The following is a 14,482-nucleotide window of genomic DNA, read 5'->3' as shown; positions in this document are numbered from 1 at the left end:
GAAAGTAGTTTTTTGCTGACGGTGCCCTAGAGTCGTAAAGTGGCAAGGCATAAAATTGCAAATCTGAGCTCACTGTGCCTTTTGGTGGACATTAATGATTTAAAGCCTTTTTAAACTTGAGTTTAAAGCATTTTTAGTCTTTCATTCTACTTTATAGTAATATTTTACGCTTTCACATGAAACTGCATCGTTAGTAGACTAGGTACCCTGAAATTTTGAGATTTTCTATCTTCAAAACATCATCATCATTATGAGCCGATGGACGTCCACTGCTGGACATAGGCCTCTCGGGTTGCAGGGAGCTGCCACCATCCAGCGGGTTCCTCCCAACACTGCGCTTTCCGCTGAGGGGGTCGCCATTCCAGCACCATGGGACCTCAACGTCCATCGCCATTTTAGCTTCGCGACTCGCTGACCTACGTCAGTGACTTTAGTTTCTCTACGGATCTCCTCATTTCTGATTCGATCACGTAGAAAAAATCTTTTACTGAATATCAGTCCAGAGTTACGAAACGAATAAAATTATCCGAAATTACTAATTTTTGTTCGAATTAATGAACGGGCGTTCTTTATTCAACATTCATGTAAATAAGACTGTCGGATTTATCGGATATGTACCAACAAATTCAAGGAATTATTATTATTAATCATTATATTTTTTATTTTGTTGATAACGACTGAATCATTAACATTTTAATAAAAGTGTTAAATCTTGAACTTTTTGTTCATTTGGCAAAAAACGTATATTAAAATCCAATTTATCGTTTTTGAATGTTGTTGACGGTACATCGAGCACACTGCATAAAGGCATTCAAATTGAAATAAGAAAATGAAATGAAATTCCGAACTGCGTTTCAGCACGTAATCCGTTTCAGATATTTCTGTAAATATAAATAATTGGAGGAAAAATACCGAGCCAAAACAATTTACTTATAGACCACATACATTTTCTTATAGGTACACATATATTGGGGAAACCGTGATATCCCAGTGGATCTCAGCCTTCGATTCGGAGGGCGTAGATTCGAATCCGGTCCGGTGCATGCACTTTCAACTTTTCAGTTATATGCATTATAAGCCTGTGAGAGCTGTGATAGCCCAGTGGATATGACCTCTGCCTCCGATTCTGGAGGGTGTGGGTTCAAATCCGGTCCAGGGCATGCACTTTCCACTTTTCAGTTGTGTGCATTTTAAGAAACTAAATATCACGTGTCTCAAACGGTAAAGGAAAACATCGTGAAGAAACCGGATACCAGATACCAGAGAATTTTCTCAAGAATTTTCTCTGCGTGTGTGAAGTCTGGCAATCCGCATTGGCCTAACCCCTCTCATTCTGAGAGGAGACTCGAGCTCAGCAGTGAGCCGGATATGGGTTGATAATGATGATGATGATGATGATGATGTTGACACATATATAGTATAACTACGCCCGCAACTTCGTCCCCGTGGACGGTCAGTTTTTCACAAATCCCGCGGGAGCCATGGATTTTTCCGGAATAAAAAGTAGCCTTTGTGTTAATCCAGAATAAAATCTATTACCATTCCAATTTTCAATCAAATTACTTCAGTATTAGCGGCGTCAAAGAGTAACAAACATCCAAACAAACATACATCCATACAAACTTTCGCGTTTATAATATTAGAAGGATAGTAGTAGTCCACGTAAGGCTGAATTGGTCATATCTTTCCCCTACACAATGCTCTTAATATTACTCATAAACTTGGACTCAAAAAGTGCAAACGCATTCGCGGGTATCCTATTAATAAACTTAAATCATTTTAAAAAATCTGTTCTTATTCAAAGATGTGGGGCGCATGAAAATAAATTTAAAAAGTAATTTTCATACACTTTTCATACAAGACCGTGGAATATTAAAAGTTCTGAACACAGAGCTTTGCTGCTACTTTTAAAAAGTTAGCCATAAACATATTTTCTATTCTCAAGATACGCTGTTAGAATACACATTAAGAACGCTGCGCAATTGCATATTTTGTTATGAACCGAGAACGTGCTATAGCCAGATGCATGACAGAACTGTTTGTCAGGCTTTTTCAAAAATAAAAATTAAATTAAAAATATACTATTAGAGTCCCCTCTCACTTACAAGTTTTAGTTGGCCGACTTAGTCGGCCGATTATAGAACACATATAGCGAAGTATGACAGCCCGGACATCTGTGAAACTAAATCACGCACAATTGAAAAAGTCGGCCAACTAAAAATTGTCAGTGATCGACCACCCTTACATTCGACTCAAAAATTACACCTACTGTAATATATAGGACTGCATATTAACAGCCTGCAGACTGTTGACATAAAATAATTCAGTGTTGTTACCGGATGTTATCAATATTCTGACAGCCGGATACAGTCTGTGACACGTGGTCATGCCAGTGACGAACACGATGTCAATAAACCAAATATTGCAGTAACTAGTGTATAAATACAAACCTCTCGTGGCGTTGGGGCTCATTCTAGTATTACAGCGATAGCAATAGGGTACTAAGTAGATACACTCGCACGCTGCGCTAGAAGGATCATTCGTAATGAACCGTTGACTTAGACGGAGTTACAAACTTTGCAATGTTGCCTATCTCGGTTTTTTACCGGATATATTTCGGTGAGTGTGGGCAAGAACTTTACCATCTTGTTCCTCCTTCCTTTCTACCACAGAACAGCAAGACGCCGCAAACGGTGGCATCCTTATATTGTGGATGTTCAGGCATCTCATACTAAGCGAATTGCATCTACATTTCTAATTCGCACAGAAAAAAATTGGAATGATCTTGAGGTGTTTGTGTTACCAGACACTTACAATTATTTAAACATCGTCAAAGCTACAGAATAACTGAATAGGCCTGTTCTAAGTAAACACACTCCAACTTAGATTGCATTACTGCTTTCCATCAAGCGTCATAATTGTAGTCAAGCGCGGCATTAGGGCAAGTCAAGTCAGGCATTAGGCACAGAATACATAAAAGCTATAGTAAAGCTAAAAGTAAGGACGTTAGTAAAAACTGGAGTACGAACCCTGGTGGCTAGAAGGTAGCAGGTTTCAAGGACACCTAATGGTAAAGGATTCTCAATAGTCCAAACTCCAAGTATAAAACGTATAGAGGTAAGAAAACTAACTAAAGACACTATTACATACACAGCACAGTAAGATACAGCGCACGCAATGGACACAAAGAAATAAATTCCCTCAAAAGGATTAAAATTGTGAGTACTGATGTACTCACAACAATATCAGAGTCAGGACCATTTTATTTTTTGAATTCTAGAAATATTTTATCCCCTTTTGCCACATTTTTCATTGCTCCAGTCGTAACTAGGTCATAGTTTTATTTGACGTAGCGTGATGCTATAAAGCCTTCCTCGATAAATGTTCTCTCCAACGCAAATTTATTTTTCACTTCGAAGTAATAGATACTTCTTGAGATTAGCGCGTTTAATCAAACAAACTCTCAAAATTAGAAGTAGTACTTTAGTAGTAAAGATTCACTAATAACCTTTTCCTTTACATCATTCATTCAGATTCATCGATCCATTACAGTCCATCTAAAGTCTCGAAGGAAAAGATATATAGAGATTAAATTTCAATCCAATGTGGAGGTCGTTTGAAAATATCTAACTCTTCACAACAGTTGTTTGAGAGTCATAAAATGAAATTGATAGCGCTATAATTTTTATGCTGACAGTACTCGAGGGTCGAGAGTGAAGGATGGTGGCCGTTTAAATTGCAGCAGCGCATTGTCCAGTTCTGTGGACGACGACACTTAAAAGAGAAAATTGTGAAAGATTGGAAAACGGGCGGCGTTGATGAAATTTTCTTTTCTTTAATTTTTACAGTTTCACGCAATATCGGTCACGAGGCTCTGCTTTGTGGAGATTTATTTAGTGCAGGGGAATAAATCTTTATCCGACTTTAAATATGTATTACTCTAAAATGTGAAAAATAACATCGTACCAATGTCCTATCTATTGACCGGGTTAAAGGCGGTACTATGCCAAAGAAGCACTTAAAATTTATTTTGCTTTATCAATATTTTAAGAAATCTAGGATTTTAACCTTTGTGTGTCGATTATTCTTATATTACAAATAATATAATATATAGTATAATATATACTACTAGAATATAATATACTAATATTACAAAGAAGTAGTTTGTGAGATTATGTTAAGGTGTTTCAGGGGTAATCTCTGGATCTATAGAACCGATTTTAAAAAATCTTTTACCAATAGAAAACCACGTTATGTGTGAGGCTATATTTTACTCTCCGTATTCCCACAAAAATGGCAACTACGCGAGTGTTAACCGCGAGACGTTTGCTTGTAAATAAATAAAGTAATGTATAAACCGTGATTATTTAGTGGACACAGCGTAAGTTGATAAACTAGGAAACATGATAGTCAGTCGAATAGATTTTGTAACAATAGAGACTGAATAAAGGAAAACTTTGCGTAGAGATAAAAGCGAACAAATTACTGGCTTCCGACAAATGGAATAGAACTCTCTCTATTGTATGGAGCTCTCCAACAGTGCGGCAATACGTGCTTTGTGGTGGCGTTTTCCTTAATTAAAGTTAAATAATACGTCATTATTCTGATGGTTTGTTTCTGACAGATGTTTGTTTAGTAATGATTTTATGATAGTTTGTACTATAATTACTGCTATGTTGGTCCAGTTTATTGTATGTTGTTTAAGATTACGAAGTCCTGGGTTCAAAACCCGGGTAAAGCTATAAAATTTTTAGCTCGGAGATAGAAAGTTGGTACACCCCCAGGCCCCGGAGAACACATCAAGTTATAAGATAAGAGGAGATATTTTGAATATTGAACGATCACAATCGGATGTTAATAATAATTACTAAGAACAACGGCTAAGATAAGAGAGGTATGGAGTCTAGCCTGGCTTTATAGAGGTCCGATACATAGACTGATTTTTCGGCTGTTCTGTCGGGTTTTCTCTTTGTATCTCTATCCTCTTCTTAATCGTACACTCTTGGCAGAGTGGTCGTGGTTGCAGCGATGAGCGACGCCTTCAGTCTGTGCAATGCTCCTCCACTTTTGACGATTGGCTTCATTATGAGTACACTCCACCATGGATGATTGTGTAGCAGGTTTGACTAAATCCGTCCAGTGGGTTGGAGATCACCTCTGGATCTTTTGCCTTCGACTTGGCCCTGCACTACCAACCGCTTAACTAAATCATGATTTCTGGAGATGTGACGTAAGAACTTTAAAACCCTTAACAGCACAGTCGTCGAAGAAGACGCAAATCATTGTGTCAAAAAAGGCGAAGGTGGCGAAACTAATAATAATCAGCAGTCACTTATAAAGTGTTTCATGTATTCCATTCAACTTTCCTTTATAACTCCTAACTAGGTAACTAGATATACTTAGTTAGTAAAGCGCTCTATCTTAAGTCTGCATCGTTACTTAAATGAAACTTGGCCGTATTTGTTCCATGCATTTCTCTTTACGTGAAAATTTAATGAAATAGTCCCATTAGCGCTAAAAATAGAGCGGACATAATTACCGCGCCCCGAGTCTTGTAAATATATCATTAAGGTAAATCTTTTAGGGTCGACCGTATTTCTCTAATGCTATCGAATTAGAGGTTCTCTTGCTTCTCTTTGTATTTGAAGGTTGGATTAAACCTGATATTTTCAAGTAAATAATTGTTGGGTAAAATTTTAAGAAATTAAATATCACGTGTCTCTCATTGGTGAAGGAAAACATCGTGAGGAAACCTGCATACCAGAGAATTTTCTTAATTCTCTGCGTATGTAAAGTCTGCCGATCCGCATTGGGCCAGCGTGGTGGACTATTGGCCTAACCCGAGCTCAGCAATATAAGTTGATAACGAATTGTTGGGTACATATTTCATCATGTACCCAACAATTAGTCAATATCATATTATGTATATTTTTATATATCTATACTAATATTGTACAGAGGATATATTTGATTTTTTGTTTTTTTGCATTGAATAGGTTCTGAAACTGGACCGGTTTGAAAAATTCTTTTACCAATGAAAAGCTACATTACCAGGGTTTACCATTACCTTAACAGGCTTTATTTTATCCCCATTTTCCCTCAGCAATGGGAAGTACGCCGCTGATTACGTGGGGTTGACATCGATTCGGAGGACTACTGTGACATCTAAGTTTTTAATTTGATTTAAATGTAATAACATTTTTTTACTTACTTTAGAATTTGTGTTTATTATAATATGTAGTTAATACGTAGGTAGTCATTTGCATATAAGTAGTTTTATTATTATTTAATTATTTATTGTATAGAATACAAAGAAGTTTGACGCGTACAACACAAACGGTTATCATCATCAGCCTGTATCAGCATTCACTGCTGGACATATGCCTTCTTTAGAGCACGCCACCACACACGATCCTCCGCCTTCCTTATCCAGCCACTTCCCACTACCTTCTTAATATCGTCGGCCCATCTAGCTGGAGGGCGTCCTGCACTGCGCTTGCTGGTACGCGGTCCCACTCCAAGACACGACTACCCCAGCGGCGTTCTGTTCTGCGACAAATATTGCCCGCCCACTGCCAATTCAGTTCCTGTAGCCATGTGGCACACCGATTCTCTATCTGTAAACGCTAACGCTTCGAAAACTAAAAACATGTATAGGAATGACAGATGCGATCGATAACTTGATCACGTGACCTGTCGATAACGGATGTCATTCCCATACATTTTTTATTTTGCGAAGCGTTTGTGGTTGTAGAAAGAGAATCGAAGTACCACATGTTACAAGCCCGTGTTTGTTAATCCTAGACGGTCATATGAAGAGATATAAAACATCACATAGACATGGCAGTCAATCATACAACCCTCAGTTATACTCCCCAATCTTTACTAATATTATAAAGCTGAAGAGTTTGTTTGAACGCGCTAATCTCAGGAACTACTGGACCGATTTAAAAAATTCTTTCAGTGTTAGATAGCCCATTTATCGAGGAAGGCTATAAGCTATATATTATCCCCGTATTCCTACAGCAACAGGAACCACGCGGATGAAACCGCGCGCCGCCAGCTAGTTCGGTATAAAATTAGTATATCATAACCTTGACCGTGGCCCGTTTTCTTTCTACACTCCCACCATTAGTTATTCTTATGTTATAACATCGGCTGCCATATATCGGCGCAGAGTAAACACATTCATCAACCCATATTTGTGGAGTAATCAATTATTATTAGTACACATCAATCTATTATATTAGCTAACCATAAATGGTGCGCAGTTAACCTGGATACTATAGGCTAGGCTGAATAAATAACACCTAAGGCTAGATTAATAAATGATAAGGCAAAAGGTTTTGAAGCTATAATTGGATCGTTAACTAGTTACGAGTGTAATTGGATATTTCGTGTGATTTCAATTTTCGTTAACTTTTAATAAAGGGTTAAAACTATTGTATTTCTAACCCGTTGGTTTTGAAATATTTTTTAAGTTTTAGCCGTGTTTTAAAATAAACTAGCAGACGCCACGTAGTTTCGGAGCCTATTTAATGCAAACAAACAATCAAATCTTGCCTCTTTATAATATTAGTATTAATACCCATGGGTTTTATCCCCGTCCGCTGAATTATGTCGTACCCACTCCTAAGGAAGTATTTCCGACTTATTGGAGAAGAACGGAAATATTGGTCAACTTAAGGCTTAACTAAACAACTTAAATAATTGTCCTTTTTTTCAGAAAAACCAAAGTCACTAACAAAGCTAAACAAGTCGCAAAGCTGAAGAGGCAATGGACGGGATACCTATTTAGTTCGATGAGTTGATAGACCTTGAGGACCTAAGGTACTGGAGGTGACAACTCGTTAGAAGTAGGACGAAAATACAACCCCTTTTGATTTCCACACGACATCGTCCCGGAGCGCTAGATAGCTTGGCGGTACGTCTTTGCCGGTAGGCTAGTAACTAGCCACAACTGAAGCCCTACCAGCCAGACCTCAACCAGGGATCGAAGCCAGAACGATAATAAATACTAATAAATAAAAGTTAAAGACGAATTGTAAACCTCCTCCTTTTTTGAATTCGGTTCAAAATACTACACTAAAATAATAAGAACGAAGTCACCGAGTAACATTTTCTACGTAACAGCGATATTCCTTTACCAGTGCTCGTTTAAGAATGTTTACAGTCTGAACAAAACTTTTCGTACACAACTTGGGCACAATTAACGTCGCTAACTTTAAATAAAACAGAGTATCCAAAGTTACACGAACTCTGAGTCGCGCAAACTTACTTCATTTGTCACGAGGAAACGATACTAGAGTTTAATTTTAGTTTTTTTTTTTATCATCGAATCTCTTTTGCGAATAAAGAACTTTTCTTTTAATTGGAAGCTTAAATTCTGAATCAATATAGATAAGAAGCGAACGCAATGAAGCTTCGCTTTGACTTTCAGCATGACAACTTCACCCCATTCGCCAAGCAGGCTTATTCACTATCTTTGACATGCTACGAGTAATTATGTAAACTAGCATGAATATGAAATTGAGATTCTATGTAAAAATGTCATCCGATGCTTCCTCGTGGACATTACACAGTAGTTAAATGACATTTTGGCAATTGATTTGATGTTTATTTTAATAGGTTAAGGTAGGTTTATTTTAATAAAGACCATAATAGGGAGTAGGCCAGCAGTACAAAGTATCGGTGACAAACAGAAACTTTAGCCGCTTGACGCCGAAATGATTTATTAATCATCATCATTAACAACCTATTTTCGGCTCACTGTTGAGCACAGGTCTCCTCTCAGAATGAGAGGGGTTAGGCTAATAGTCCAACACGCTGGCCCAATGCGATTGGCAGGAAATTCCCAGATATGCAGGTTTCCTTCACCATTTAACTGCCTGCATTTATTTTAAAGATCTATGTATTATCAGTATGAATATTATCAAAATTCGTACTATGCTTGTAAAAACGTAACATAAATTACTTAAGTTGGTATGACTAAACTCACCGTAAATTCTTAAAGTACACCTAAATAAGCCTAATAAATAAAAAATAAATAATTCTTATAAAAAGCCTCTTATATACTTACTATAAGACATTAGTTTAAAAGTAATGTAACTTCCCTTTCGAATATTCACGCTTCCAAGAATAAACCATACAAAAACAACCATTTTCATACACTCACAAGGGTGGTATAACGAAAATTTATTGCCACATGTCTATATGGAGGTTTTCTTCTTCAGAGTATGTGTTCATTGTACCCTAACGACGTTTTTATCGGAGTTCTTTCGCTATACATTGAGCTAGGTTACTGGTGTTCTTGGGAAAATAACCTTAAGTTTTATTTTATTAGATAACTCCTTCATATTAAGAGTTAGAGGTAAAGAATTCATAACCAACGAGAACCTTTGTGCTCAGATAATTTCGTTTGGGAATTTCTCTATTATTTCACTGGTGAAACTCGAAATTCTATACTTACGAGGTCGATATTATAAAGAGGTAAAGTTTGTGGTATTGCAGGGGGTATTTATGGATATACTAAACCAATTTTGAAAATTCTTTTACCAATAGCAAACCACGTTATTTGTAAATTTCATATGCCATTTTATCCCCGTTTTAATACGTGGGTAAGACCGCGGGCGTTGGCTAGTATCATAATATAGACATATGCTAATGTAAAGGTTTAGTTTGTTTGTTCAAGCGCGCTAATGTCAGGAACTATCGGTTTGAATTGATTTTTTTAATTGATTTAGATAATTTATTTATTGAGGCGGCTATATAACTTCACTATGAGTAGTTGTTATAGAGTCAAACAGTATCCTATACCTACCCGCCGAATCGACTTATTGCTTTCAAGCTTGATCCGAATATGGGTTGATAATAATGATGATGATGTATTATTATAATTACTTATTAGCTGTTTACTTAGAATTTACTTATTATAAGGCTCAAAGTCACGGGCGATGGAGCGAGCTATGCTTGGAGTTTCTCTGCGTGATCGAATCAGGAATGAGGGGATCCGCGGACAAACCAAAGTCAAACACACACATAGCTCAGCGAGTCGCGAAGCTGAAGTGGCAATGGGCAGACCACTTAGTTCGAAGAGCCGATGGACATTGCGGTCCCAAGGTGCTGGAATGGCGACCCCGCACCGGAAAGCGCAGTGTTGGTCGACCCCCCACCAGATCGACCGAGGATATCAAGCGGGTTGCAGGGAGCTGCTGGATGCTGGCTGCTCGAGACCGTTGTGGTTGGAGGTCCATGCAAGAGGCTTATGTCCAGCAGTGGGCGTCTATCGGCTGGTTAAGTAAGGTAGGTAGGATTAGCTGTTTAAAATAAATGAACATTTCGTATAAAACATTGAAATAGCGAGTAGGTATTCCAAATGAAATGATCATGTTTCCGATCCGACAGAGCACCCGTCGCCCGTCCCAGCAGGCCCGCCATCTAATACGTTTAAAAACAAATTAGTGAAGTTCCGTTTGCGTGCGGCGATAAATTAATTCGTTAGCAGTTTCCGAACTGTGTAGCGTGTAGGACGGGGATGTGTGCCTACGTATGGGTTACTTTGACCGACGTGCCGCCCGCCCTAACTTCGGCGTATCTACATAATTTATACGAACGATAGTAGGTACGAGTATTTAAATTATCTATTAACTACGGACATCATATAGATACCTATAGAGCTTTGCAACGTTGAATATATTCGTAGTGGCGAAAAATCGCATACCTAATCGTATGTACACATATCCGCATTGTACGTACTTATCGGATGCATAGCATCAAACGGATTTTTAATTTTTTTAAGCAGAACTTTACAAAGTTTGAAACAACCACTGAACCAACGAAGCATTTAGCTCAAACAAATTTTGATTTTGATTGATTGATTGATCAATAAGTTAGAATTTTCTTAATATCAGGCGGACCACAAAACAACTACCGTCAACAAAAAATTACAAAATTATTTTAAACCCTTCAAAGATATTAATTTTAAGCCATTATTTTTTCTCTTTATTATTGATTAATCTTATATAATAAATTACCTCAACAATCCTGTCGTTGACTTGTATCTTCCCACACAGGTCAGCAGAGCTGCCGGCACCGATGCTTTTCACGAAGATTCCGCTAAGCTCCTCTATACACAAAAAAAATGATTTCAAATATAAAAAAATCTCACAAAATACACTCTCAAAAAATTGGATTTTATAAAATTAAAAAGTATTAAGTGTCAAGCGGAATTACTCCGGGATCCGTAGAACATTTTTTATAACTGATTACTATCAAGTTAATTTTTCGAGAGTAGTAACGAGATAATGTACCACGCAATTTGTAGGACATTGGTGCCATTCATCAGCCACATTATGTTCTACCTATAATGCACTGCTACAATTTGTATGGCATTGTGGCTGTTAAGATGAAAAACTATTAATTAAGCAACAGTAAAACAAACAGCTGGTTAGTAACAACTTTACAACAACAATAACCTCGTTATTAATACAAGCGGGTAATTTATCAAAAGTATTTATCATTAGTAACAAACTAATCAGATGTTTTTTTTATTGTTGATTAATTAATAGTTATACATAATTATAATATATAATAATCGTTTAATTGCTAGAATTATTGTTCTTTACAACATTCAACTAAATTAATAGTGTGCAAATATTATACATCGTGAAAAATAAAAAAATACAAACAGTCACAATTACTAAATTAAATTACAAACAAAAAAGAATAAATAACATCATCCAATCATAATTACCAAATTATATATCAGCCAAAATGTCACACAAATATAACAGCGCATTATAGGTAGACCTTAATATGCTGACGAATGGTTTTCCACTCAAAATTAGGTATTGCCCATCTATAGCGCTACGAGTATTCTGTAACAATGATTTTATTACTCACAGTAACGGTGTGATCTCCTTCTGTCTATCTTAATACTCTAGAGAGAGATATAGGTAGACGAATTCGATGCTCACATTGTCGACTTATGAAAACATCGTTACAAAATAACGTACTGCTTTGCGTGATAATTATGTATTAAAGTATCACGTGATTTTTTGTAATTTTTGAGCCTATTTCTGTAAACGAAAAGTAACAGAGCAAGTATTGTCGGACACCTCGGCGAGAGCACTTCAGTGTCGTGTCGCAATTAGCATTTTGTCATGGACAGCGGCTTTCAGAGGGTTTTTAACGGAAGAGCGCCTCGAGCGAGCGAGGACCATTTGGATTTGTGTCTGTTTTTTGCCATAAACACCGACATAATATACTGTAGTGTAGATTGCATTTACGTTTCATAAAACCGGCGCGCAAAAGTCGTTTCCAATACTAAGCGGAAAGAAACCTTAAATGGAGCGAGTGATTGACAGTGATCATTGAGCCTATGTACATATTTATGTTGTTGGGGTCGTTGGCTAAAAAGTAAACAAACATTGAAACGTAGCTGAGATCAAATTAATATCACGCAAATCCATACTCCATACTAATAATATAAATACAAAAGTAGATTTACTTTCGTATTTCGTTTGTCTATTCCCGGTTTAAAAAAAAAATTTGGATTTTAGAACTGAACATGCACCTCCAATTTTTCAAAATTTAAATATCACGTGTCTCAAACGGTGAAACAGGAAAAACATCGTGAGGAAACCTGCATACAAGAGAATTTTCATAATTCTCTGCGTGTGTGAAGTCTGCCAATCCGCATTGGGCCAACGTGGACTATTGGCCTAACACCTCTCATTGTGAGAGGAGACTCGAGCTCAGCAGTGAGCCGAATATGGGTTGATAATGATGATCTGACGTAATGTAACTGAACGTTGAAGTCAACAACTCCTGTAGAAACTTTTCTGATTCGTCGGTTTAATAAATATAATATTCACTAATAACTCATTGTCATAAGAGCTTCAAATTGACACATCGATATTTAACTAATGAATGCCTCAATAGCTCAACAGTAAAGGGCCGGACTTATTACCGAGAGGTACTGGTTCAATCCCCGCCGCTGGGGTATTGTTGTAACCTAACTTAACACAGTCTTTTACTGACTGTCAATACCGACTAGTAGGAGAGAGAGAAAAAACAGAAAATTCATATTCAAAAGATATGGAAAATGTTTTTTAAAAAAATGCGTATTCCAATGAAAGAAAGACACAAATAGCCAATTAGCTACGACTACGTAAATGCATTGTGTTGCGGTACGAGCGGTGATTGGCTCTCGTTCAAACTGTCCTGTTGATTGACATTTTTTGCAACGTCCTATTAAACGGTATTTTGAGCTGTGCGGATTACAATATAACTCCCTGTTCGTAATATTTCCGCCACAACATTGGCGGTTTATTGCAAGCGCTATATTGGATGTTTGCTTGCATAGCTCGGACCGATATTAGGTGATATTTTTTATTGGCAAAGCAGGCCAAATTGAAAGTAGGTCAACCTGGAACGTTTGCTACTACGTACATAGTATACAATATTGAAAAATTTTGGCACCAAAGCACCGTTATACTAAATGGATAAAAATGTCTCAACTACTTCAGATTTTATAGTTGTGGTTGGTAGCTGATTTTCTTTTATAAAGTTAAGAATGATTTCCCAATTTTTTCACTTAGTTAAGTGTCGGTTAAGTGTGTTTGATTGTTATTCTTTTTCAGGTTTAAATAGTATGATTTTAAATAGTTTTTACTAGGTAAAGGAGTAGACAATTTCTTGTAGTATAGACAATTTCTTGTAGTCCCTTCAGGAGGAGAAATCCTCATGCACATCCTAATGGGTTGTGTCGGACTTTTACCATACTATTTAGCCGTATAGATTTTGAGACACTTATCGCAGGGATGATGTCGCTTTATGGAAATTGGCCTAAGAGTTTGTTTTAAATTTAGAAATACGGCAAAACTATCGCAGCGATTTGCTTGTCATATAGGTGATGCTTAAACAGTGCTTAATAGTGGGCAAAAATGCACTGCTTATCTTTAGGGCTTATTATCAACTCATTTAAAAAGAAATTTTCAATTTTGTATCATATGTTCGCCTGCCTATTCAAAAACGTTTATGCACTCTACAGTTCTCAGGCAGCATCTATACGGACCTATCTAAGTTACTAACAAAATTATCGGCAGACAATGGGGATGATGACTAGGTTTGAATATATTGATTTTTATGATACATTCGGCTAAATAAGGTCAATGTTAACTAATTTATACATAAAAAGCAAAGATTGTCTGGATATTTGCAAAATAAATAAGATTATAAAATTACAAAATCTATTAAATTTTTTTTATCGTAATTAGATGAAAATTCATACAGTTTTAGCTTCCCTACATTAAATGTGACATTTTTCAATACATGAACTATAAACATAAACGCACAAATAACAAAGATGTTAGTAATTTTGATTGAACGCCCATACAAACCTAACGATCAGCGAGCCAACGACGTCACTAAATCGTGCAATTTTGTATGGAGCGTTTTTCAGGGATCCGCGCCAGCGCCG

At 36.9% G+C, this 14,482-nt stretch overlaps 1 protein-coding gene across 1 annotated transcript in view; it reads right to left on the bottom strand.

The window, feature by feature from the left end:
• Positions 1-14,482, bottom strand: part of LOC112043742 (inaD-like protein) — a 165,101-nt gene that overhangs the window by 120,678 nt on the left and 29,941 nt on the right. Inside the window, exon 8 of the mRNA XM_052888385.1 lies at positions 11,034-11,125. Coding sequence (XP_052744345.1) covers positions 11,034-11,125 — 92 coding nt within the window. The remainder of the gene's footprint in view (positions 1-11,033; positions 11,126-14,482) is intronic.

Source organism: Bicyclus anynana, chromosome 2 (assembly GCF_947172395.1).
Source record: "Bicyclus anynana chromosome 2, ilBicAnyn1.1, whole genome shotgun sequence".
NCBI lineage: Eukaryota > Metazoa > Arthropoda > Insecta > Lepidoptera > Nymphalidae > Bicyclus > Bicyclus anynana.
The sequence above is the reverse complement of the archived record's forward strand: the minus strand, read 5'-3'. Positions and strand labels throughout refer to the sequence as shown.